This window comes from Penaeus monodon, chromosome 10, assembly GCF_015228065.2.
Source record: "Penaeus monodon isolate SGIC_2016 chromosome 10, NSTDA_Pmon_1, whole genome shotgun sequence".
Lineage (NCBI taxonomy): Eukaryota > Metazoa > Arthropoda > Malacostraca > Decapoda > Penaeidae > Penaeus > Penaeus monodon.
This window is the reverse complement of record NC_051395.1, coordinates 5,845,446-5,868,237: the sequence shown is the minus strand read 5'-3', so window position 1 is coordinate 5,868,237 and position 22,792 is coordinate 5,845,446. Positions and strand designations below refer to the sequence as shown.

At 45.5% G+C, this 22,792-nt stretch overlaps 3 protein-coding genes across 3 annotated transcripts in view; all 3 read right to left on the bottom strand.

Annotated features, from left to right (window-relative positions):
• Positions 1 to 2,689, bottom strand: part of LOC119577502 — a 9,814-nt gene extending 7,125 nt beyond the window's left edge. Inside the window, exon 1 of the mRNA XM_037925097.1 lies at positions 2,526 to 2,689. Coding sequence (XP_037781025.1) covers positions 2,526 to 2,689 — 164 coding nt within the window. The remainder of the gene's footprint in view (positions 1 to 2,525) is intronic.
• Positions 2,690 to 2,743: 54 nt separating this feature from the next.
• Positions 2,744 to 3,944, bottom strand: LOC119577500 (translation initiation factor IF-2-like). Its single transcript, XM_037925096.1, has 3 exons — positions 3,315 to 3,944; positions 3,040 to 3,273; positions 2,744 to 2,917 (listed from the first exon to the last, which is right to left on the bottom strand). Exons 1-3 carry the CDS (start codon positions 3,942 to 3,944, stop codon positions 2,744 to 2,746), a joined length of 1,038 nt encoding a protein of 345 aa, XP_037781024.1.
• Positions 3,945 to 8,272: 4,328 nt separating this feature from the next.
• Positions 8,273 to 22,792, bottom strand: part of LOC119577499 (tripeptidyl-peptidase 2-like) — a 20,906-nt gene continuing 6,386 nt past the window's right edge. Inside the window, exons 6-7 of the mRNA XM_037925095.1 lie at positions 10,749 to 10,946; positions 8,273 to 8,359 (exon numbers count right to left, since the gene is read on the bottom strand). Coding sequence (XP_037781023.1) covers positions 8,273 to 8,359; positions 10,749 to 10,946 — 285 coding nt within the window. The remainder of the gene's footprint in view (positions 8,360 to 10,748; positions 10,947 to 22,792) is intronic.

Sequence of the window (22,792 nt, the reverse complement as noted above, 5' to 3'; positions counted from 1 at the left end):
TTCTTGGAAAAATTTTCTTCCCCCCCCGTCTATTTTTCCTTTCTTAAATTTTCCTTCCTTTTCCCCCCGCTCTCTTCCCCTCCCCCCTCCTTCCTTCTTCCTCCCCTCCACCCCCCCTTTTTCCCCTTTTTTCCTCCCTAAAGCCTCTCTCTCTCTCTCCCCCCTCCTCCCTCCCCTTCCCTTTCTCCCCCCCCTCCTCCCCCTTTCCTTCATCCCTCCCACCTCCCTCCTCCACCCCACTCCCCCCCTCCCCCCCCACTCCTTCCTATCCCTCCCCCCTTTCCTTTCCTTTCCCCCCTCCCCCCTCTCCCCCCCTCCCCTCCCTCCCTTCCTCCTCCGCTTTTTACCTCCACTCGACAAAAAAACTCGAAATATTTCCCCCCACGTCCCTTAATTTTTCCCCCCCCCCACCCCTCTCTCGCCCCCTCTCGTTTCCCGCCCCCGTTCCGTGGGGGGTGAAAGGGGGGGGGGGGCAAGGGGGGGGTGAGGGGGCGTGAGTCCCGTTTTAAAAAATCGCAGGGGGTGGCGTTTGCTTCTAAGATTATGGGTGGAGGAGGAGGAATGGGGGTGGGGGAAAAAGAAGGGGGGGGGGAGAGAAGAGGAGGGGTGGTGGTGGTGGGAGGGTTTGGTGTGGGTGGGGGGAGGAGGAGGAGGGGGGAGGAGGGAGGAGGGGGAGGAGGAGGGGAGGAGGAGGAGGAGGAGGGGGAGGAGGGGGAGATGATGGAGGAGGGGGTGGTGGTGGGAGGGAGGAGCTGGAGGGAGGGAAAGGTGGTGGTGGTGGTGGTGGGTTGGGGGTGGTGGGTGGGGGAAGGAGGGGGAAGAGGGGAGGGGGAGGGGAGGAGGGGGAGGGGGAGGAGAAGGGGGGGGAGGAGGGGGGAGGGAAGGGGGAGGAGGAGAAAAAGCAAACAAATAAAAAAAGAAAACAAAAATACGAAGAAGAGAGAAAGAATAAAAAGAGAGTTGGTCGAAAGGTTAAAAAAAGGGAAGGGGAAAAAGGGAAAAAAAGAAGAAAAAAAAAAGGAAGGAAAAAGGGAAAAAAAAGAAAGAAAGAAGGAAGATCTGGAAAAAAAAAGAAATGGAGAGAGAGAAGAGAGAGAGAGAGAGAGAAAAAGGAAGAGGAGGAGAGAGAGAGGAGAAGAGAGAAGAGAGGGGAGAGAGAGGAAAAATTTTACGATGAGGAGGTAAAGAATGATGAATGAAAAATAAGAGGAAAGGGGAAAAGAATAAAGGAAAAAAATAAAAGGGAAAAAAAGGGAAAGGGGGAGGGGAGGAGGTGGAAAAAGGGGGAGGGGGGGAGGAGGAGGAGGAGGGGGAGGAGGGGGAAAAGGGGAAGAGGAGGAGGAGGTGGGAAAGGAGAAGAAGGGGGAAGAGGAAAAGAAGAAAAAAAAGAAGAAAAGAAAGAGGAGGGGGGAGGAGGGCGAAGGTAAAAAAAGAAGGAAAAGTGGGAGAAAAAAAGGAAAAAGTAGGAGGAGGAGGAGAAAGAGAAAAAAGTTAAAAAGGGAGGGGGAGGAAGGAGAAGAACAGGGAAAAGAAGGAAAAAAGCACAAAGCGTGGGGGGGAAGGGAAAGGAAAAAAGGAGGAAGCGAGACGGGAAAATAAAGAGAAGAAAATGAGAAACATTGCCGGAAAATTTTCTTTCCTTCCTTCTCTCCTTTGCCTCCTCTCCCCATTCCTTATTCTTATCCCCGGGTTTCCCGTATTCAATAACAATAAAGAAACACCCCAAACAGAGGGTACAAACCCATTTTAGAAAACCCGCGCCAAAGAAGAGCTCCTGTTCCCTCATCCCTCCCCCCTCTCCCCTCTCTGCCTGGTCCCTCCCCCCTTCCCTCTTCCCTCTCTGCCCGGGATCCCTCCTCCCCTCCCCTCCCCCTCAAAATCCCCCTCCCCTCTTCCCCTTGCCTGGGATCCCCTCCCCCTCCCCCCTAAAATCCCCCCCCTCCCTTCCCCCTAACCCCGGATCCCCCCCCCCCCCCAGCACGCCCACGCGAACCATCATGAGTTTATTATAAATTTTCATGATATCCTATACTTTTTGTGAACGGGGGGGGGGGGGGGTATGGTGTTTTTTTTTGTTGTTAAATTTTTTCTGAAAAAGCTCTTTGTTCCCTGCTTTTTTTTTAAGGCCCCCTGAATTGAGATTATCAATTTTTGTTTCTTGGCCGAAGCATACCCCTCTCGGGGCTCATTATATTGGTCTGTAGGCCCGTGTGTCATGCGAGGGAGACGGAGCACGTCCCTTTAGGTCCGGGGGTGAGCACGCCTTTCCCCTGCAGGTGACCCTGAGCGCCCCCCCCGAGAGGGCCAGGAGGGGGTCGTTGAGACACGTCCTGGTGACCTGCTTTAGCCCCACCCGGTTTTATGGAGACGCCGGCCCACCACGCACCAGCTGGCCGTCGCCGCCGTCCCCGCCCCAAGGGTAGGCGCCCCGTCGCTCGACTGCTGGGGCGCGATCGCGGTTGGCCCAGCAGACGCTTGCCGCTCCGGGCGATGCGCGGGCGTGGCTTGGCCCCCCCCCGCTTTACGTGAGGGGGTTGAGCCCGGCCCCACCACCAAGCCACGTGAGCGTCGTCAGGGCCCCCCAGCGCCGCCTTGATCGGGTTATGCCGTAGGTCGGCCCGAAATGAGCTTCTGGGGAGGGTGATATCTGGTTGTGGAGAGGGACTGGCACAGCACGCCCCAGCGACATGCCGTCGGAGATACAGGGTGGGGGCGGCACCCCAGCACCGGTGTGGCTCCCCCCTTAGTCGGCGGACATGACCCCCCACAGCGGCCCCCGACGGCGGCAGCGGCCCGCAACAGGGAACTGACGTACTTCTGGAGGGCTTCCTCTGGGTTTGGAGGGGCCCCAGAAAAACATGGTTTTCAGGTTGAATTGTGGGCGTGACCCAGGCGGGCCCCCGCACCGCGACACCCTCTGCGGAGGGGCGGATACATGAGTCCGCCGGGGCCGTTCTTGGCCTCGACCCCCCGGGACGCGAGGAGCCTTGATGCGCTTCAGGGTTTACGAGGCGTCAATGATGAGCACGCTGTGGATACGGAATGATTATATGTCTTGCAAGAGAACGTGCGTCGTGGGGGCGCTAGATACTCGTGGTGGACACGTCTTGCAGCCGCGGCAGCCGGGGGCCTTTGCACAGGGCGCCCAAGGCCCTTGACCACGACGGCGAAGGCAACGCCAGGAGCAAGGCGAGGCGAGGGGCACGCTGATGACGCAGGTGAGGACAGCCTCCGTGAGGGTTTGTGAGGAAGTGAGGAGGACGCTCTCCTCAGCTGGTGAGTGACGCGTTTGAGCGGGGGCTGACTTCAGGTACTCGGGTATGGTGGCCTCCAATGAGCTCTTCCCGCTTCCTCTTCCACGCCTGCGAGAGCTGCTTCTCGGCCTCCCGCTCCTCTAGGGTCTCCACGTTGATGTACGTCTCCTGCAGCCGAACGTGGTTGAGGGGACAGGTCGGTCTCCCCCCGCGAGAGCCGGGGCGACTCGGGGCCGGCGTGCGGGGCGCCCGGGGGGTTGCTGGCCGTCCGACGGAGGGCGGGGCGGCGGAGGAGCGGCTGGGACGAGGGGGACGAGGCCGCAGCGGGGCCGGGGGCGCCGCGCCGGCCGGGGACTCGCGTGACGCCACGCCGGGGACCACTCGCGCGAGGCGAGCGGGCAGCGGTCGTGGACAGCAGCCGGACCGACTCGCGGGACGGCCGGCGCGGGAGGGGGTGTGGGGGGGATAGGGGGCGGCCCCCGTGCAGGACAGGGGGATTTGGTCCCGCGGGATGGGCGGCGACGACTCCCGCGAGGACATGCGGGAGCGCCCAGTCCCGGCGACGCCCCCTGCGCGTGCTCCTGGGCGACAGCGGAATTGTCTTGGGAGGGCATGCAAACCGCGTGTCCGGGGGCACGCCCGGGGGCGTGCCCCGGGGGGGGACATGTGTGGGGGGTCGTGAGGCGCCATGTGTGAGGGGGGGGTCGTGAGGCGACATCCTGCGCGTGCTTTCCCTGCGGGGACATGCAGGCCCCCTTTCGTGAGGAGACAGGGGCGCTCGGGGGAGAGAGATGGAGGGTCCCGGCGCATGGGGCAGGGGCGAACGGCTCGTGGGGCGACAGGGGGGGGAGCGACTCGGCGGAGGCCGACGAGTACTCCCGGGGGGAATGCGGGGGCCGCCCTGTGGGCACACCTGAGGGCGCGCCCTGGGGAAGGGACACCCGCGCGGCCCCCCGCTCGGCGACGGGGGGGAGACGCCTCATGGCTCGCGGGGCGCGGGGGATCCGCGGAACGAAGGGGCGACCCGGCCTGGGGGGGAAAAGCCGCGGGAAGGACGGGGGCGAGGAGACCCGGAGGAGGGGTGGGGGAGCCTGGGAGGTGCGCGTCAGGGGGGGGGCGGGTTGGGAGGGGGACACTGAAACGACGACGTCCCCCTTTTTTGGTAACTTTTCCATTTTTGACTCTGCCGTGGATCATGTCACCTGAAAGGCAAAGGGGCTTTAGTCGCGAGAAAAACATAACCGTCATAACCTTCGCACATTAAAATAAAAAAAAACGATACAGAAAGGAGGCCTGATTATAAGCTATTTCAGGGGAGTCCAATCTTGCCTCCGCTACAAGAGTTTAATAACAAAAAGCAACACAGGGGCATATCACAGTGGAATTAATTCTCCCGATCAAATATACTAACTACTGCGTTCTGCGAGACCGAACCTTTCAAACCCACATCTTTCCCCTTCGTGGATGGAAGAAAGGATAAGATAAATACCAAAGGTAAGAGAAATGAAGGAAACACAATTCTGTCACGATCCAAATTCCTTTTTCCTTTGGTTTTTCCCCCTTGCAGCCCCTCGCTCAATAAACCAAATTCCCCAAAACAAAAAAAAAAACAAACACACGTCCCTTTTCCCTAAACAATCATCACAATCTTCTTTAAACCACTCCCCCGCGAAACCTACACTCGGACGTCGCCCCGAAGGGTTAAAATCAAAAACCCGCTTATATCGTAAAAAAAATAATATCATTCCGCGCGCGTCTCTATGCTAATTAACCCCTTCCCTCGCGTGTGACGAAGCTGGCGGCGGTGCGATATGCGGGCAGGGGAACCCAAAGTACGCTCGTTTAAGCCCCCCGGATTTTAAAGACCCTTAATTAAAGGAATGCACGATGAGGGGGGCGTGGAGGGCTCAGCGGGGACCGTCTCCTCCTTATCTTGTCGATTTTGGTCCACGTGCGCTGGAGTGGAGGGGAAATTTGATCTTGATCCGCTTCTTTGGACAAGAGGATCTTTAAGAATCTTATACTCAAATTTTTGGGAAACTCATCTTGTCTTATTCTTTAAAAACTTTATTTCCTCTTTTAAGGGTCTCTTTCATCTTTTAAAAACTTTATTTCATCTTTTTAAAGGCCTAGCTTCACTTTAAGAATCTTTTTTTCCATCTTTGTGGGGCTCTAGCTTCATTTTTTAAGAATCTTTTTTCCACTTAAGGGTCTCTATTTTCTTTCTTTAAGAATCTTTTTTCCATCTTTGGGGGTCTCTAGCTTATCTTTAAGAATTTTATTTCCTTTTTGTGGGTCTCTAGTTTATTGTAAAAATTTTTATTTCCTTTTTAAAGGTCTCTAGCTTCATCTGAAAAATCTTTTTTCCATCTTGGGGTCTTCTTCTCTTTAAAAATTTTTATTTCTATTTTTCGAATCTTTACCATTTAAAGCATTTTTAAATTTTATCTTAAAACCTTTTTGTACATTTTTTTTTAAGAATCGACTTATCTTTAAAAAATCATTTTTAATTTTAAAAAAATCTTTATTTTATCTTTAAGAATTTTTAATTCTCTTTAGGAACCTTTTCTTTATCTCAATTTTCACCTCCTTTTTTCTTCGAACGGCAACACCAGTGGCTCATCATCGAAAAGATTTTTATTTTCACTTAAAGAAGGATGAACGAAAGACGAACGCACGGACGGAGAACGAAAGACCACCGACCCGAAAGCACGAACCCCGAACGACCGAACGAACTCAACTGCGTGGTTTATCATTCGCTTTTTACGCCCCTTTCCCACCCTTGCAATTGCGCGGGTCCCCCCGGGAGCGGGAGAGGGGGTGAGAAGAGAAGGAGAAAGGGGAAAAGGAGGGAGGGAAGGAGAAAAGGGGCGGAGGGAGTGGTGAGAAAAGAAGGGAAAAGGGGAAAAGGGAGGGAGGGGAAAGGGGGAAAAGGGATGGGGAGAAGGAGGGAAGGAGAAGGGGGGAAAAAGGAAAGGGGGGGAGGGGAAAGGGGAAAGGGGGAAAAGGGAAGAGGAAAGGAGGGGAAAGGGGAAAAGGGGGGAAGAGGGAAGGAAGGAAGGAAAAAGGGGGTGGGCGAGAAAAGGGGGAAGGGAAAGGGGGGAAAGGGAGGGGGCGAAGGGGGAAAAAGGGGGAAAGGGGAAAAAAGGGGGAAAGGGGGAAGTAGAGAGAAAGGGGAAGGCGGGGGGAAAGGGAAGGAAGGGGAAAGGGAAAGAGGGAAAAAGGGGTAGGGGGAGGAGAGAGAAAGAGAGAAGGAGGGGGAGGAGAGGGAAGAGAGAAGGAGAGGGGAAGAAAGGGAAAAAAGAGAAGGGGGAAAAAAGAAGGGAAAAAGAAGGAAAAAGAAAGAGGGGGGAAGGGAAACAAGGAAAAAGAAAGAGGGGAGACAAAAAAGGGAAAAAGAGGGGGGGCGAGGGGAAAAGAAGGGGGACGGGTGAGGGGAAGGGGATGGGAGGCGGGAGGGGGAAAAAAGCGGGGGAAAGGGAGGGGAGAGGAAAGGGAAAAAAGGAGGAAAAGGGGGGGAGAGGGGGAAACGAGAAGGGGCGAAGAAATGGGAAGGAGAGAGAAGGAGGGGGAACGAGAAAGGGCGAAAAATGGGAGGGAGAGAGGGGGGGGAAAAATTGGGGGGTGATTACCCGAAATATTTAAACAGAGGATTGCACACAAAGGGGTTTTTGGGGCAAAAGTATAATTCTTTTAAAATGAATATTTCGTTTTATTTTTGCATGTTCGTTGCATTTTCCCCTTACGAAAATTTTGTTTAAAAGTTTTTCTTTTTCATTAAAAAACATTATTTTTTTTGACATCAACTTAAAAATATGCGGAAGCACCGCTTATTTCACTAATATTTTATATATATATATAATATATATATATAAATATATATATAAAATTATAATATATTATTAAAATTTTATATATTTTATATATATTGGTGTGTGTGGTGTGGGGTGTGTGTGTGTGTGTGTGTGTGTGGGTGTGTATGTATGTGTGGGGGGTGTGTGTGGTGTGGTTGTGGGGGTGTGTGTGTGTGTGTGTAGTATGTGTGGTGGGTGTGTTTTGTTGGGTGGTTGTTGTGTGGGTTTGTGTTGGTGTGTGGTGTGTGGTGTGGTGGGGTGTGTGGGGGGGGTGTGTGTGGTGTTTTGTGTGTGTGTGGGGGTGTGTGTTGTGTGTGTTGTTGTGTGTGTGTGGTTGTGTTGGGTGTGTGTGTTGTGTGTGTGTTTTTGGGTTTGTGTGTGGTGTGGTGTGTTTGTGTGTGTGTTTGGGGGGTGTGTTTGTGGGTGTTTTTGGTTGTGTAAAAAATAGATAGATAATGAAAGTTTTGATTTTTAAAACTATTATATATTATAATATATATTTTTATATTTATATTTTAATTATATATATAATATTAAATTTTATAATAAAATATATGTTTTTTTTTATAATAAAAAATTTTTGCGTAATTAAATCATACAGGCATAAAGTAAAAATGAGAGACAGACAGACCGAATATAATTGGTGTATTATATTGATATATATTCGGTTTTAGCTAAAAAAAATTTTGGGAAAGGTAGTCTGGTTCGGGTGGGAAAGGAAACGAGTAAAAGCCAGGGACTTTACAACCCCATTTAACTATAAATGAAAACAGTACCCCCGGCCCTCATACGGAGGGGTGTGTGGTCCCCGGGCCCGGTGCCCTCGTCCTTACACACAAAACCTCTTGCTTATACAAAAAAATTGAAAAGGAATTCATGAACTTTGGTGCTCTTTAAAACCCCCAAGTCATGACATGACAATATGAGGCAAATAGTTATGTTTGTAGAAAATTTTGAATAATTCCTCTACCGAGTGCCAAGTACTGCTGGGGTCCCCTTTGGGGGTGGGGCCCCCCGTTTTCCCAGCGCTATATTCCCTTTCACGAGGCGGGGGGCCGGGGGAAGGGGCCCTGCGGTCACCCCCGAGGGGGGGAAAACCGCAAAAACATGAGGGGAGGACGCGGAGGTAATGTCCCCCCCCCTCCCGCGGCTAAAAGAAGCGCTTCATCCTAGTTCAGGGAAGTCCCACTGATCCATTCCCCATGAAAAAGGGAGCACTGAAGGTGACCCCGACCCCCTGGTGGGGCGACGCTGACGGGGGAAAATTTGGACGGTTACATTAGTGAAGTCAAAAACGAAAAAAAAAACCGAAAATCCCAGAGACACCACGGCACCAAAAAAGAATTACGCCGCCCCCCTTTCCCTCAAGGACAACGAAATCAAAAAAATAAAAGGGCGCAGGACTGGGCAAGATCCTCGGCCCGGGGGGGGCACCCCCTCGATTTTGTGCGAGGAGACACTCCCCTCACCTTGTATGTCCTCGCTCCAGAAAAAATACTTTGACGAACTTATTAAAGGTCAATTGGAGGTTTTACCTTCAAAATAGGGAAACCGCAAAAAAAAAAAAATATGATGAATACCTTGGGGAACACTACAAAAAGGATCTTGATCTTGAAATGTGTTGCACTCACGGATTTCACAACCCATAAGATGCAAAAGGGATGGCAACTTTTAAACCCGCACCGCATTATAGGAAAAGGAACACCCACCCCCAAGACTACCACTTTTTGGGAAAAACATGCCCCCCAGCCACGTCCCGGCCGTGGGGGGCACCCCCTGTGATCTGCTAAAACTGCAGGGGAAGTGGCCAGTAGCTAAGTTTTGAAAGGGAAGGACCCTGTGCAGAGTGGCGACCAAAACTATGAAAAGGAGTGCCCTCGCGTGCGCAGAAGGAGAGGAGCAGATGCACCGTTTTTGTCCCATCTGCTTGGGTGTGGGGATGACGGGTGTGACTCCCGGGGATGGGGGGCAGGGCCCCTCCCTCCCCTGTCCCCCCCCCCTCCCCCCCCTGGGGTACCAGACCGACCGCGAGTGCCAGCCGGCCCCCCCAAACCCAACCCCGACCAGGGGCCCGGGGAAGTCCCCGCCGTCCCCTGGGGCGTCCCCCCCGCGCAGGGGAATTTCCCGCGGCTGCCAGCGAGTGGGGGTAAAGAGCCACGAACTACGCAAAAAGGGTTACGCAGGGAGGAGAAGGGGACAAGGAGGACCTCACAGAGGTACTCGGGCCCAAAGTGAATACTCTCTGAAAAAAGACAACCTCCCACTCCCCCCCCAGGCGACAGCCGGGAAAACCGTCCCACCCCGGGCAGGCACCGCAGGACGGGCGGGGAACCCCCCCAAAAACCATGTGCAGAAGTGACGTCCCCCAGCGACCAGGCGACGTAAATGTGTTTGAACTTTAAAGAAATAAAAGCTTAAAACCCCCAAAACAAAAATTTAATTTAATAAAAAAACGTCGCTAAAGCGGGGAAAAGGGAAAAAATAAAAATGAGTAAATTGTCGTGATACTAGTGCTACCTTAGTGAAAAAAGAACGGCGGGGAGATCGCTGTCAACCCCCCCAGGTGAAAACCCAAGGGGGTTCAGCGCTGAAGCAGCCAGAACAAATCAGGATCCGGACGTCGATCCTGCGCAACCCCCCCTCAGGGCATCGACAAAAAAAACAGGGACGGCTGAGAAGTGGAACAAGCTAAGACCAATGTTTAAATGGTTAAAAGAAATTTTCAGTCACGACTCCCATTGTAAGGAAATCCAAATCAAAAGTTATGTTCTTAGGATTTTAAAATTTTCGTAATATTAGGGATATAATAGCATGAAGTACGGGTTTGCCTATAAAACAATTTCAATAGGGATAAACGCCAACAAATTTCATATCAGGGAATATGCGTAGCTTTAAGCCTAGGCAAATTCTAAAATTTTACTCCAAAATATAAATGATTTTATATGCGTGCAAGAACCTTTTGCTGCCGGCTAAGAGAAAAAGCACCTCATTTAAAGGGGTTTTTATTCAATGTGATACAGCCATGATGGATTGGGACAAGTGAGGGTAACCGCCCAAAAATTATTAAAAAAATCCGAAAATGAGTTAAATTTCAATCAAAAAACCCAGACCCCTTGGGGTATTTTTCACTGTATAATGTATATGCAGATACTCAAATTTTTTGGGGCTAGTTTTCCCCCATTTTCAAAACCAAGGCACTATGCTGGGGACTAATAAAGGGATCAACTTGGAGACAACCAGGAAATAGTAATGGGAAAAAATTCAGCTTTTTCATCAAAAAATAGATCACTGACAGTATATGCACAAAGCAAGCCATTTGGGAGGGGGTTTAGAAACGTTTTTTTTTTTGGAAAAAATTGTTCAGGGTAAGTTGTATTCACGGGTACGAGGTTAGTTGTGCCTTTTGCAACCCGAACAGACTTACTGTAGAAGCGACTCACCCCCTAAATCCCCCGGGCCAAATAATTTCCCCCCGGGGGCGGAGATCACTTAAAGGCACGGGGGCTATGACTGGTATAACACCTTGAAAAAACAAAAGCTGAAAAATTTTTTCCCGATTTAATCAAAATTTTCCTGACTACTATAACCATGGGTCTGTTCCGAAAAATCCGAAGAAAAAGAGGCCCCCCGGGCCCCCTACACCGGGGGGGATCAAAGACCCCTTTTGGGGGGCCAAAACATAAACGGGTCCAGGGGCTTTCAATTGTTTTAAAGATAGTAAGAGACAATAATCTTCTGCCAAATTTTTAAAGCCAACAAGAAATTTAGGGGAATTAAAACTCAGTTTGTAGTAAACATGGGAACAATTTTTGCAAGGATCAATATTTAAACCTCTGGGCTGACATGTGGAGAAAAAATTTTAAAGGCGACAGGGAAAACTCTCACAACACGAGTTTCCCCAGTCCCAAGGCAGGGGTAATATGCTGCTAGGCAGGGGGCCGGGGGTTCTAGCTAACTCACTCCCACAAGGGGTTAAAAAAATCAAAAAGAAAATCGAAAAAAAAGATCGGAAATTTAAATAGCAGTAGCCCGTGGCTATTTACCCCCCCGACTTTGCCAAATAACCCAGTGGGAAACTAAGTATGCCTTCTAAAGGGAAGGCAACCGCCCCCGGCGAAGATGGCTTTTCTTAACGTCCTTTCACTTGTCAGGGACCCGGCAACCCACTTTTTTCACTGTTGACTCGCCCATCACAAGGAAACACCCAAGCTCCTGGACAAAAACTTAATCCCTTCCAACCTAAACCCAATACAGACAAAAAAGGCCTTTTCCCTTTACCCCCTTCTGGCAAAGTATTGAGGGTAATACTGAAAAGGCTTATGTACGCATAAATGCTAATTTTCCCCCCCGACTGTATGGATTTCTCCAGGGCGAGCAGCGACTGTTTGCGAAACTTAAAAAACACCCAACCCCGGGATGCCCAAACCCTATTTTTTGATCTTTAAACTGCCATATTGCAAAACAGAAAATAATTTTTGAGCAAATAACTTTTTTTTTATTCAGGAAAAATGTTTAAAATGGTTACATGTATCTACGAACGTCGGGCCCGGTACTCTACAGGGCATTTAAAAGTACTCAACAAAAAATATTTAACGGCACACCCCAGGGGGTGTCTTACCCCCGCTATTTAACATCTTAATGCATAGATTACAGGCGATATCCCCTGAGGGAACGATCCATTTTTTGCTATCCGATGATATTTGCATTAAATCCATCCCGGGAAAAAAAATGCAAGAGATTTAGATATACCCAGCAAGGGCTATTTAGTGTGGGTTGTAAACTCGATGAAAAAACCAAAGGTCTTTAAACCCCCAAAACAATCCCTGCCAAAGGGTTTTATAAATGCATTTTACTAGATCTCTGTCTCAATACAAAAACCCTTTGGGGGGATTGTCAAAATGCAGAGTTTATCAGAAACCCGAAGAAAAGGCTGTGGGAGCGGCTGAAACCACAGGACTGTTGGGAAAGCCATGGTATCAATGTCAAAATTGCAAGATCTTTACTTTCATACATACGGTCAGTCATAGATTTCATGCTTCACCTAGTGTTATACAAGGTCAGAGTTGCTAGTTTAGAAATACAAAAGAAGCCATGAGGATCATTCTTGTGCCCCCCAAAACAAAAATTTTGAATTGAGAACCGAATAACTGCCCCCTGTTTCGAAAAAAATTATATAAAATACCACATTTTGGGGTCAAATCAAATTTGAGAAACCCCCCCATTTACAGAGTTCCAAAGAAAAAAAAAAACAGATAGAGGGCTACCTTGCTGACAACACCGATTTCTCAAAACATGGGTACAAGTAAATTAAACAATTAGCTCAGCTTGACATACCCAAAATAAGCCCTACATGGACTTTTTGTTCCCGTGGAAAAAGCGGACCTAAGTATATATTTGCTGCCCCCAAAAAGACAGGGCCCCCCCCGCTATACTTAAAACAGTATTCCCTTGCAATTATAAAGAGCATCTTGAAAAATCTTCCAAAGCATATAAGCTACACTGACGGGTCCCTTTCAGTCTGGAGTAGAGCAGGATGGTTTTTTTGTATATAAAAAAAAAATATCTTTAACACCAGGGTTTTAGGAGGGGGTTTATGATGGGCTAGATACGAAACTGATTTGGGAGAAATCATGGGCCCGAATTTTTATTGAATCAAAGGGCCGGGGGTAAAATTCGTGATTCACAAGGTCCCCGGGTCTGAACACTCTAGAAAAAGGGGCAGTTAATATCGCAAATGACAAAGGGAAAAAGTTATCGGCAAAAAAAACGAGGGCCCTGATAAGTTTTTGTGTGGATTTCCCTCCATGTTGGAATCCCCAGGATGACATGCTGATCGCCTGGGGAAAACAGCAGTGAAAGAAAGGTGGATATAGTTTGGGGGACCCATTTCCAGGATTTAAACAAAATTAAAGCTTCCTTTTAAAAGGACTGACTGAGTTTTTTAAATTTTCAAAGCCCCGAAAAACTGAGCATAAAGCATTAGACCGGTTTTTGGCAAGATTCATTTCCCCAGGTTTATATAAACAAGAACAAGACAGGGGATATTGTAACCGCAAGGAACAGGCTTGGATTAAAATTTTTATTGGCATCTACGTTTTTAATGTCGAAAAAACTAAGTGAAACGTGTAAAGAAAAATATAAGCGAACGCTTTTACATTATCTCAGAGGCTGTGTACAGCCTTTTAGGCCCCCTAGTGAGGGATGGGAACTATGTAACTATTTCATATCCCCTGATGTCTTAAAATATACTTAAAATTATATCCTAAAATTTGGAATGTACATCCATGACTGATACAAATTAGCAAAGCCTTTCCACCCCAACGTCGCCCCCGTGGCAGAGGTAGATAACGACTGAATTGTTTCCTTTTTGTAAATTGAATATACTTACTAAAAGTTATAGCCTAAAATTTAAAAAGTAAAACCATTTTTGTTATAACCATGATAAATGTACCAAGCGCCCCGCGGAGTTTGCAAAGGGGGTTAATAAAGGACTAAACTAAAATGTAAAAGTCTTTTTTAAACCCATTAAAATAAAGTGTCAAATAAAGAATTAATAAAGCAAAACTAGAAGCCACGCCACACTACACACCATACACACACACACACACACACCACACAAACACACACATATATATATTATATAATATTATTTATATATAATATATATATAATAAAATATATATATATTTTTTAAATTATTTTTTATGCAATAAAGAAGTATGGTCGGGCTTCATATGTCTGTATGAGTATTTACAAATTATGGGTTCTTTTGTGGATTTTATTTTCTTTTTTTGATATATGGGTTTTCAAAAAATTTTTATCCCCCCAAATATGCAAAATTAAAACCGGAAAAACAAAAACACAAAAAAAAAAAAACGTGACGATTCAGACACCCATCATAATTCTCTTCTTCACTTTCCTCTCTGTTTTGGTTTTCCCCCTTCCCCCCCTTTCGTTGTCGTGCCCTTTAGTCTTCATGTTTTTTCCCCTAACCACGAAGTCTATGTAGAAATTTTGGCCCCGAATGCGTAAAAAAAGCCCCCCCCTACCCCCTTCCCTTGCCCCCCACCCCCCAGCAACAATGCAACCCAAAGGGACCATAAAGCAGGAACTCGTGCTATAACGATCCACTTTAAAAACGGGATTATAGGCCTATAAACCGGTTTTGCAGGGATTCAACCGACACAAAATCTCCCCAAAATCCCCCTGGTTTTGCCATGAACCCATGCATGTCCCGCTGGATGTGGGGTTGCATTTCGTTATGATTTTGACCCGGTTATAAAGGAATGTATACATTAGTAGTAAGAGAAGGGTTAATGCACAAAAATGTTTCCCGTATAGTAGGAAGCATTTCTTTCATTTGTTCTCGTTTCTTTTAACCCCACCGCATGATACTGCAAGAGAAATAATTTATTTGTTTGTGGCTTTGTAACCCCTGCGGCACAATTTTAATTTCTTTTAGAGAAAGAAAAGATTTAGCTTTAATTTTTGCATGGGCGTGGGTGTTGTGTGCGTGTGCGGTGGTGGGGGCTGTGGTGCTGTGGTGTGCGTTGTGGTGTGTGTGTGTTGTTGGTGTGTGTGTGTGGTGTGGGTGTGTGGTGTGGTGTGGTTGGTGTGTGTGTGTGTGTGTGTGTGTGTGTGTGTGTGTGTGTGTGTTTGGTGTGTGTGTGTTGTTGGCGCGCGCGGTGCGGGCTGGTGTGTAGTGTGAATGGAAAGCTTGACAAAGCATGAATTTGAACGAGTATGGGCCCGTCGGGTGTGAGTGTGAGCGTGGCTTATGTGTGGTTTTTAAAAGTGGCGTTTGTGAAACCTTTGCAAAAGGTTTTTTCCCCCCGACTCCTCCACGCGGGAGTGGAAAAAATAAAGGTAAAAAAGCACGCACTTCCTGACCCCCACAAAGCTCTCTCTCTCTTTTTCTCTCCCCCCCCGTTTCGTCAGTCTCTCCATCTCTTTATTCCTTTTTCTTTTTTCCCCATCTCTTATATATATTACCCTTCACCCCTTTTTCTTCTCTATTAAACAAACCCTAAAAAATTATAAATTTCATTTATTATATAATTAAATATTAAAATTTTTTAAAAATATATATTATATTATATAAAATTATAGTATGTATGTTGATATAATATATACAAATTTTAATAAAATTTTAATATATATAAAATATTTTAAAATAATATATATATTTTAAAATTTTTAATGTTTATGATTACTTTTAACGGAGGTTCATGGCTGAGCCCCCGTGGTCCAGATGATATTTAATTGTTTTTTTCATTTTGTGATTCTCTTGGAGTGAGATTGGGAGGTCCCCAGCCTTTCCACGGAGAGTGCGGTGTTATTTTTTTTTTTTTTTTAGTAATCTTTTTGTTTTTTTTTTATCTGGGTTTGGGACCAGACTGACTTGGGCTGGCTTGGAGGCAACGAGGTGAAAATTCCCTTTCCCAAGGGAAAAACGCCGGCGGTGACTCAACCCCGAAATCAAATTTCCGTCGGACAGCTTTTTTCCGACGTCTAAAAATTCGGCCTCGCGACCTTTACACATGGGTTCCATGATCTTGGGAATTTTTGAGCGGTGGTTTTGCCATTGCCTTTCCCCCCGGTGTTTTATCGGTCACCATCTCTATTTTCCCCGGCACTGACGGGTGGCTTACCCACCCAGGGCTAGGGAGGCAACGAGGGAATTTCCTTGCCCCAAGGGAACAAAGCCCCCCGGCCGGTTTCGAACCTCGAACTCGATTGTCGTCGTGCAGTCTTGAGTCCGATGCCTAAAACCCCTTGGGCCCCCGCGGGCCTATTATAAATATATAATATTTTATATATATATATTATATATATAATATATATAATATATTTTAATGTAAAATTTTTTATTTTATATATATATATATAAATATTATTATATTATTATATATATATATATATATATTAAAATATTTATATACACAAGATTTATTTTATATTATTATTATATATATAAAATATTAAAATTATTATATATATAATACATACAATGTATATTTTTTATATTAAATATTATAATATATATATATAAATATATAATAATATTATTTTATTTTAAATTTTATTAATATAATTAGTGATATATTTTATATTATTATATTTATACTTATATTAAATTATATTAAAAATATATAATTTTTAATTTTATATATTTGTTTAATATATAAAATTTATTATTATTAATATATATATATATTATTATAATATATATATATATATATATATATATGTGTGTGTGTGTGTGTGTGTGTGTATATATTATTTTTTTTTCTTGTTTTTCTATATTCGTCATCACACTTTTATTCCAAAGAGACAAAGGTTATTTTCCTTTAATCATTGTAGTGGCGACTCATCCACAAACGGGAATTTTTTCAATACTCGATATCCGGTGTGGAAAAAGGATAATTATGAATCGTGTGTTGTTTGATGATGACTTTGGGGATGATGACGATGGTGGTGATGACGGTGGTGGTGGTGGTGGTGGTGATGACGGTGGTGGTGGTGATGACGGTGGTGGTGGTAATATTGATTATCATTATGATGATGGTGATGATAATGATAAGGATGATAGTGATTATGATTCTGTGATAGTGATGATACTGTTGATGATGATAGTGATTAGATTATATATAGGATGATATTTTTAATTGATAATGTAGGTAATGTTTGGAAATGTTTTATGATGGTGATGATCTTTTGATGTGATATGTAATGTGATGATAATGATTATGAGATGGGATTTTATATTGATAAATTAAATGGTAATGATAGTAATGTTTATGATATGGGATGATCTTTGATGTGAAAATGATAATGTTTATATAGGGTGATGATACTGTGATGATGAAAAGAAATGTTTGATGAGGGTGAGTACTTTTTGAGATGAAAATGAAAAAGAAATGAAAATGATTATGATGATGGTGATGAACGTATGATATAATGATAAATGATGTAATGATTATGAGATGGTGATGATATATTGATGATGAAAGGTAATGAGATGTAAGTTAGTGATGGTGATGATATTTTGATAGAAAATGAAAATGGATGATGATAATGATTATGATGAGGTGATGATACTGTGTGATGATAATATAATGATGAGATAATGATTATATGAGGTGTGATACTGTTGATGATGATAGTGATTATGATTATGATGATGGTATGATCGTGATGATGAAATATAATGGAATGATGATGAAAGATTATGATGTGGTGATGATACTGTGATGATGATAAGGGTAATGAGATGAGATGGTGTATATTTTTGAGATGATAATGATAATGGTAATGTGATGATGATGTTTATGATATGGTGATGATTGTTGATGATGATGGCGATGTCGCAAATCCCTTTTTTCTACCCATTTACTTCATCTAATACATCAAAATGAGATAACCCTTTTTGCACAAGTCCCCCTCGTAATTGTGCAAATTTTCAATACTTTCAAAACGTTTCCCGCAAAACTTGACATTTATTTTCTGAGGGAAACTTTTCAAATTTGCAATTTATTTCTCGCTGCAAAGTTTCACTTTACTTTTTCCCCCTCCCATCATTTTAAAACAACACAGGGAAACTTAGCGTAACATCCTTTCCTGTTTTAATAATGCCTTTTTATATTTCCCCTTTGCTCCTCCACTTTTTTCCCCTTTCCCTTCCCTTCCCCCCCATTTTTTTTTTCCTAAAATTTTTCCCCCCCTTTTCCTCCCTTTTTTTTTCCTCTGTTATTTTCCCTTTTTCTTTACTTCTTTTCTCCAAAATTTTTCCTTCTTTCCTCCAAATTTTCTTTTTTCCTTGCTCTAAATTTTTTTCCCCCCCAAATTTTCCTTTTTTTTCTCCTTTCTCTTTTTTTTCCCCTTTTACTTTTTTAAATTTTTCTTCCCTTTTCCCCTTTTTTCCCCCCCTTTCCCCCCCCCTTTTCCTCCCTTTTTTTCCTCCCTCTTCCCTTTCCTCCTCCACTTTTTCCTTTCCTCTTCCTCCCATTTCCTTCTTTCCTCTCAAAATTTTCCCTTTCCCCTTTTTCCCCCACTTTTCTCCTTCCTTTCTCCCCCATTTCTCCTTTCCTCTTCCCCCTCCATTTTCTTTCCTCTTTATCCTCCAATTTCCCTTTTCTTTCCTCCCTTTTCCTTCCTCTCCTCTCCCCTCCCCTTTCTCCTCCTTTCCTTCCCACTTTCCCTCCCTTCCTCCCCTTTCTCCCCTCTTCTCCCTTTTTCCCTTCTCTTCCCTCCCCCCCTTTCCTTCCCTCCTGTTCCTTTTTTTCCCCCCTTTTTCCCTTCCCCTCCTTTCTCCCCCCCTTTTTCTTTTCCCCCTTTTTCCTCATCACTTTTTTTTCTTTTTTTTTCCTTTTAACTTTTTTCCCTTTTTTTTTTCCCCTTTTCTTTTTCATTTTTTTTTTTCAATTTTTTTTCGTCTTTTTCAAAATGGCAATTTTTTTAAAAATTTACATACTTTACTTAAAATGAGAAGAGAGAGAGAGAGAGAGAGAGGAGGGGAGAGAGAGAGAAAGGGAAAAGGGAGAGAAGAGAGAGAGGAGAGGAGAAAGAGAGAGAGAGAGAGAGGAAGAGAAGAGAGAAGAGAGCGAGAGAGCTGAAGAGGCGAGAAGAGAGGAGAAAAGAGGGGTGAGAAGAGGGAGGGAGAAGAGAAGAGAGAGAGAGAGAGAGAGAGAGAGAGAGAGAGAGAGAGAGAGAGAGAGAGAGAGAGAGAAAGAGAGAGAAAGAAAGAGAGAGAGAGAAAAAAAGAGAGAAATTGCAAAAAAAAAAGAAAAAACTAGATTAAATGTCACAAAGTTCTGCAAGTTTTTATCAGACGAGAGAAATTATCAAACTAATTCGAGACTCAAGTTCCAAAGTTCCTGAAAACTGCATGCCCAAGTTTTGCATTTACGGCAGGCTAATGGCTTCGATCCCTTACTCCCTAAACCTCCTCTAACCCCCCAACTCCCACTCCCTCACCCCCACCCCCCCATTCGTCCCCCAAACCCCAATTCCTCACCCCTCATCCCTCCCCCCTTAAACCCCTCCACCTCTACCTCGCCATCACATCCCCCCCCCCCACAGCTTCACCCTCACTCCCTCCCCCATCCTTATTCCCTCACCCTCACCCCCCCACTTATCCCCCCCTACCCCCCTCACCCAGAACCTTCCTCTTCGCCTTATTCGGTCTATACTTCCATTGAAAAAAAAATATATATATATTCCTGACACTTATTAGTAATTGACATCTACTAATCAAACCTGATACTAAATAATAACAATAATAATAATAATAATGATGATGATGATGATGATGATGATGATGATGATGTTGATGTTGATGTTGATGTTGATGATGATGATGATGATGATGATGATAATAATAATAATAAAACGATTAAACATAAGGTAAAAGTTAAGCATTAACATAAAATGAACCAATTTTATTAATATCTCTGCCATTAATGATTATTATGTAAGTATGTATGCAAGTAAAGTATGTAAGAATGCATGTAAGTGAAGTATATAAGTATGCATTTAAATAAATCATGTAAGTATGCATATTAGTAAAATATATAAATATGCATGTAAGTATATTAAGTATGCATGTAAGTATATAAGTATGCATATTAGTAAAGTATATAAATATGCACGTAAGTAAAGTATATCATGTATGCATGTAAGTATATAAGTATACATGTGAGTAAAGTATATAAGTATGCATGTAAGTACATAAGTATACATGTAAGTATATAAGTATGCATGTAAGTACGTAAGCAATATGGCAAGTCAGCAGAATATTCGCCAACTCATGCCGTTCCTTCTTTGACGTCTGCCATGCATTGAGGCGCGTGAAGGGACTCTGCTTGTGCATGAATTCGCTGCAACAGACAAAATGCCGGAGGATATTTGTCACGACGTTGGAGATGAGAAAACCCCCGTGCAGGAGGTGGAAGGGGAGGTGGTGGAGGTGGAGGGGGAGTAACAGGAGAAGGAGGTGGAGGAGGAGGAGGAGGGAGAAGGGGGGGGGAGGAGAGGAGGGAGGAGGAGAGGGGAGGGGAGGAGGAAGGGGAGGAGGAGGAGGAGGAGGGGAGGAGGAGGAGGGGGGAGGAGGAGGAGGAGGAGGAGGAGGAGGAGGAGGAGGAGGAGGAGGGGAGGAGGAGGAGGAGAAGGAGCAAGGGGGATATGGAGGTGGAGTAGCAATAAAGAGGAGAAATAAAGGAAGAAGAGGAAGAAAAAGAAGAAGAGGAAAAAGAAAAAGAAGAAGAAAAGGAAGAAGAAGAACAACAACAACATCAGAAACAACGAAGACAAAAACACAGCACACAAAGATAATTATAATAATAAGAAGGAAAAAAAAACGTTTACTAAAAAGGAGAAAATACAGTAGATTAAGGTCTCTGAAATCCTAATGAATTCTTTGAAGGTCAATTCACCTTTCCCCCTTCCTTCCTTCCTGCTTCCCTCCTCTTTTTCTCCCTTCCTTCCTCCCCTCCCTCCTTCCTCCTCCTTCCTCCTTCCCCTTCCCTCATTCCTTCCCTCATCTTCCTTCCTTCCCTCCTTCTTTCCCTTTTCCCTTCCTCCTTTCCCCTTCATTCCTTCCCTCCCTTCCCTCCTTCTCCACTTCCTTCCTCTTCCCTCCCTTTCCCTTCCTTCCTTCCTATCTCTCCATTCCTCCCCCCCCCTCTACTTCACACTGACATCTCTTGCAATTCTCTTCTTCGAAAACAACACTGACATTCATTGCAAAGTCATTTCCTAATCATAGCAAAATTATCAACACTTCGAAACCAGGACAGGACGTCACCACCTGCAACATCAACAACTCCGGAACGTAGAATAACGTAGCCGACATGTTGCAAGGTTGCAACGCAAATTCATATCATTTAATAATCAATATCACGTAACATCAATTATTAGTTCGTCATTTTTTTTCTTTGGATTATTAATGTCATTATTCCTGTAAGTTCATGTTACCCAAAGTTCTTAAGTACGTACACACAACACACACACAACCACACAACACAACACACACACACACAGACACACAACTACACCACACACACACACACACAAAAGAAAAAGAAAGAAAAAAAAAAAAACGAATAAATAAAAAATAAAAAATAAAAAAAAAAAAAATGAAGACTAATTTTCGGCCTTAAGGTGATGTCGTGGTTTTGGCGGATTTTTTTATTTTCCTTTTATTTTCCCAGGAAAGGGCAAAAAATTGCATAAAGAAACCCGTTACTGGCACCGACTTCTTTTTCAGGGGGAGGATAAAGAGAGAGAGAGAGAGAGAGAGAGAGAGAGGAGGAGAGAGAGAGAGAAGAGAGGAGAGAGAGAGAGAGAGAGAGAAGAGAGGGGGAAAAAGAGAGAGAGGAAGAGAGAGGGGAAAAAAAGGGGAGGGTGGGGGGAGGGAGGGGGGGGGAGGGAGGGAGGGAGAGGGGAGGGAGGGGGGAGGGGGGAGGGAGAGGGGAGAGAGAGGAGAGAGAGAGAGAGAGAGGAGAGGGGGAGAGAGAGAAAAAGAGAGAGAGAGGAGGAGAGAGAGAGAGAGAGAGGAAATCTAATTTTTATAGTTTAACTTTTTGCCTCTTTTTTCGCAACCTTTCCCCTCCTCTTCTTTTTTTCCGTTTTTTGCTCCTTCTTCTTATTCTTTCCCTTTCTTCTTTTTCTCAACTTTCTTTTTTTCCCCTTTTTTTCCCATCTTTTTATTTTTTTTATCTTTTTTTTTTCCCTGTCTTTCCTTTTCCCCCTCCGGTGTTTTAGTTTTTTTTCTTTTTTTTTCCCTCCCTTTTTCTTTTTACTTCGATTACCCCTTTTCTTCGTCCGTTTTTATTCCCCTTTTCCCTTTTCTTTCCCTTTTCTCTTTTTTCGTTCGTTTCGTTTTCAAATTTCATCCTTTTATTTCCTCCTTTTCATCCCGCCTTTCACCCCCCTTTCCCCTTTTTTTCCCTTCCTTCTTCCCTTTTTCCCATTTTTCCCTTTCCCCTCTTTCTCCTTCCCCCCATTTCCATTTTCTTTCCGTTTCTCTGGCCATCTCTGCCTATCTGCCCTTATCCCTCCCTTTTCCCTCCTTCTCTTTTCATTCCACCCCTTCATCTCCATCATCCTACGCTGCCCTACACCCCCTCCTCCCCCCTGGCCACGCCCCCTCGAAGGCACGCCCACCAGAACCCCAAACGTAATTGCCAATCTGTTCCTCAAACACCATGTCACTTACAAAAAAAGTTGCTCAGGCCGTGGGGAACACCCAAAAGGGGAAAGGGTGGAGGGGGGGAGGGGGGGGGGAGGAGGAGGAGGAGGGGAGGGAGGGGAAGGGGGAGGGGAGGAGGAGGAGGAGGAGGGGGGAGGGGGTGGTGGAAAGGAGGGGGAGGAAAGGGGGAGGAGAAGGAGGAATGGGGAGGGGGGGAGGAGGGGAGGAGGGGAGGGGGGGGAGGAGGAGGGGGAGGGGGAGGAGGAGGAGGAGGGGGGAGGGGGAAGGAAAAGGGGGGGGGGGGAGGAGGGGTGGAGGGGAGGGGAGGAGGGGTGGGAGGAGGAGGAGGAGGAGGAGGGAGGGGGAGGGAGGTGGATGGGGAGGGGAGGAGGAGGACGGTGGAGGAGGAGGGGAAAGGAGGAGAGGGGAGTGGAAGGGAAAGGGGGAGGGGGATGGGGGGAAGAGAAAAAAGAAAAAAAGGGGAGAGGGAAAAA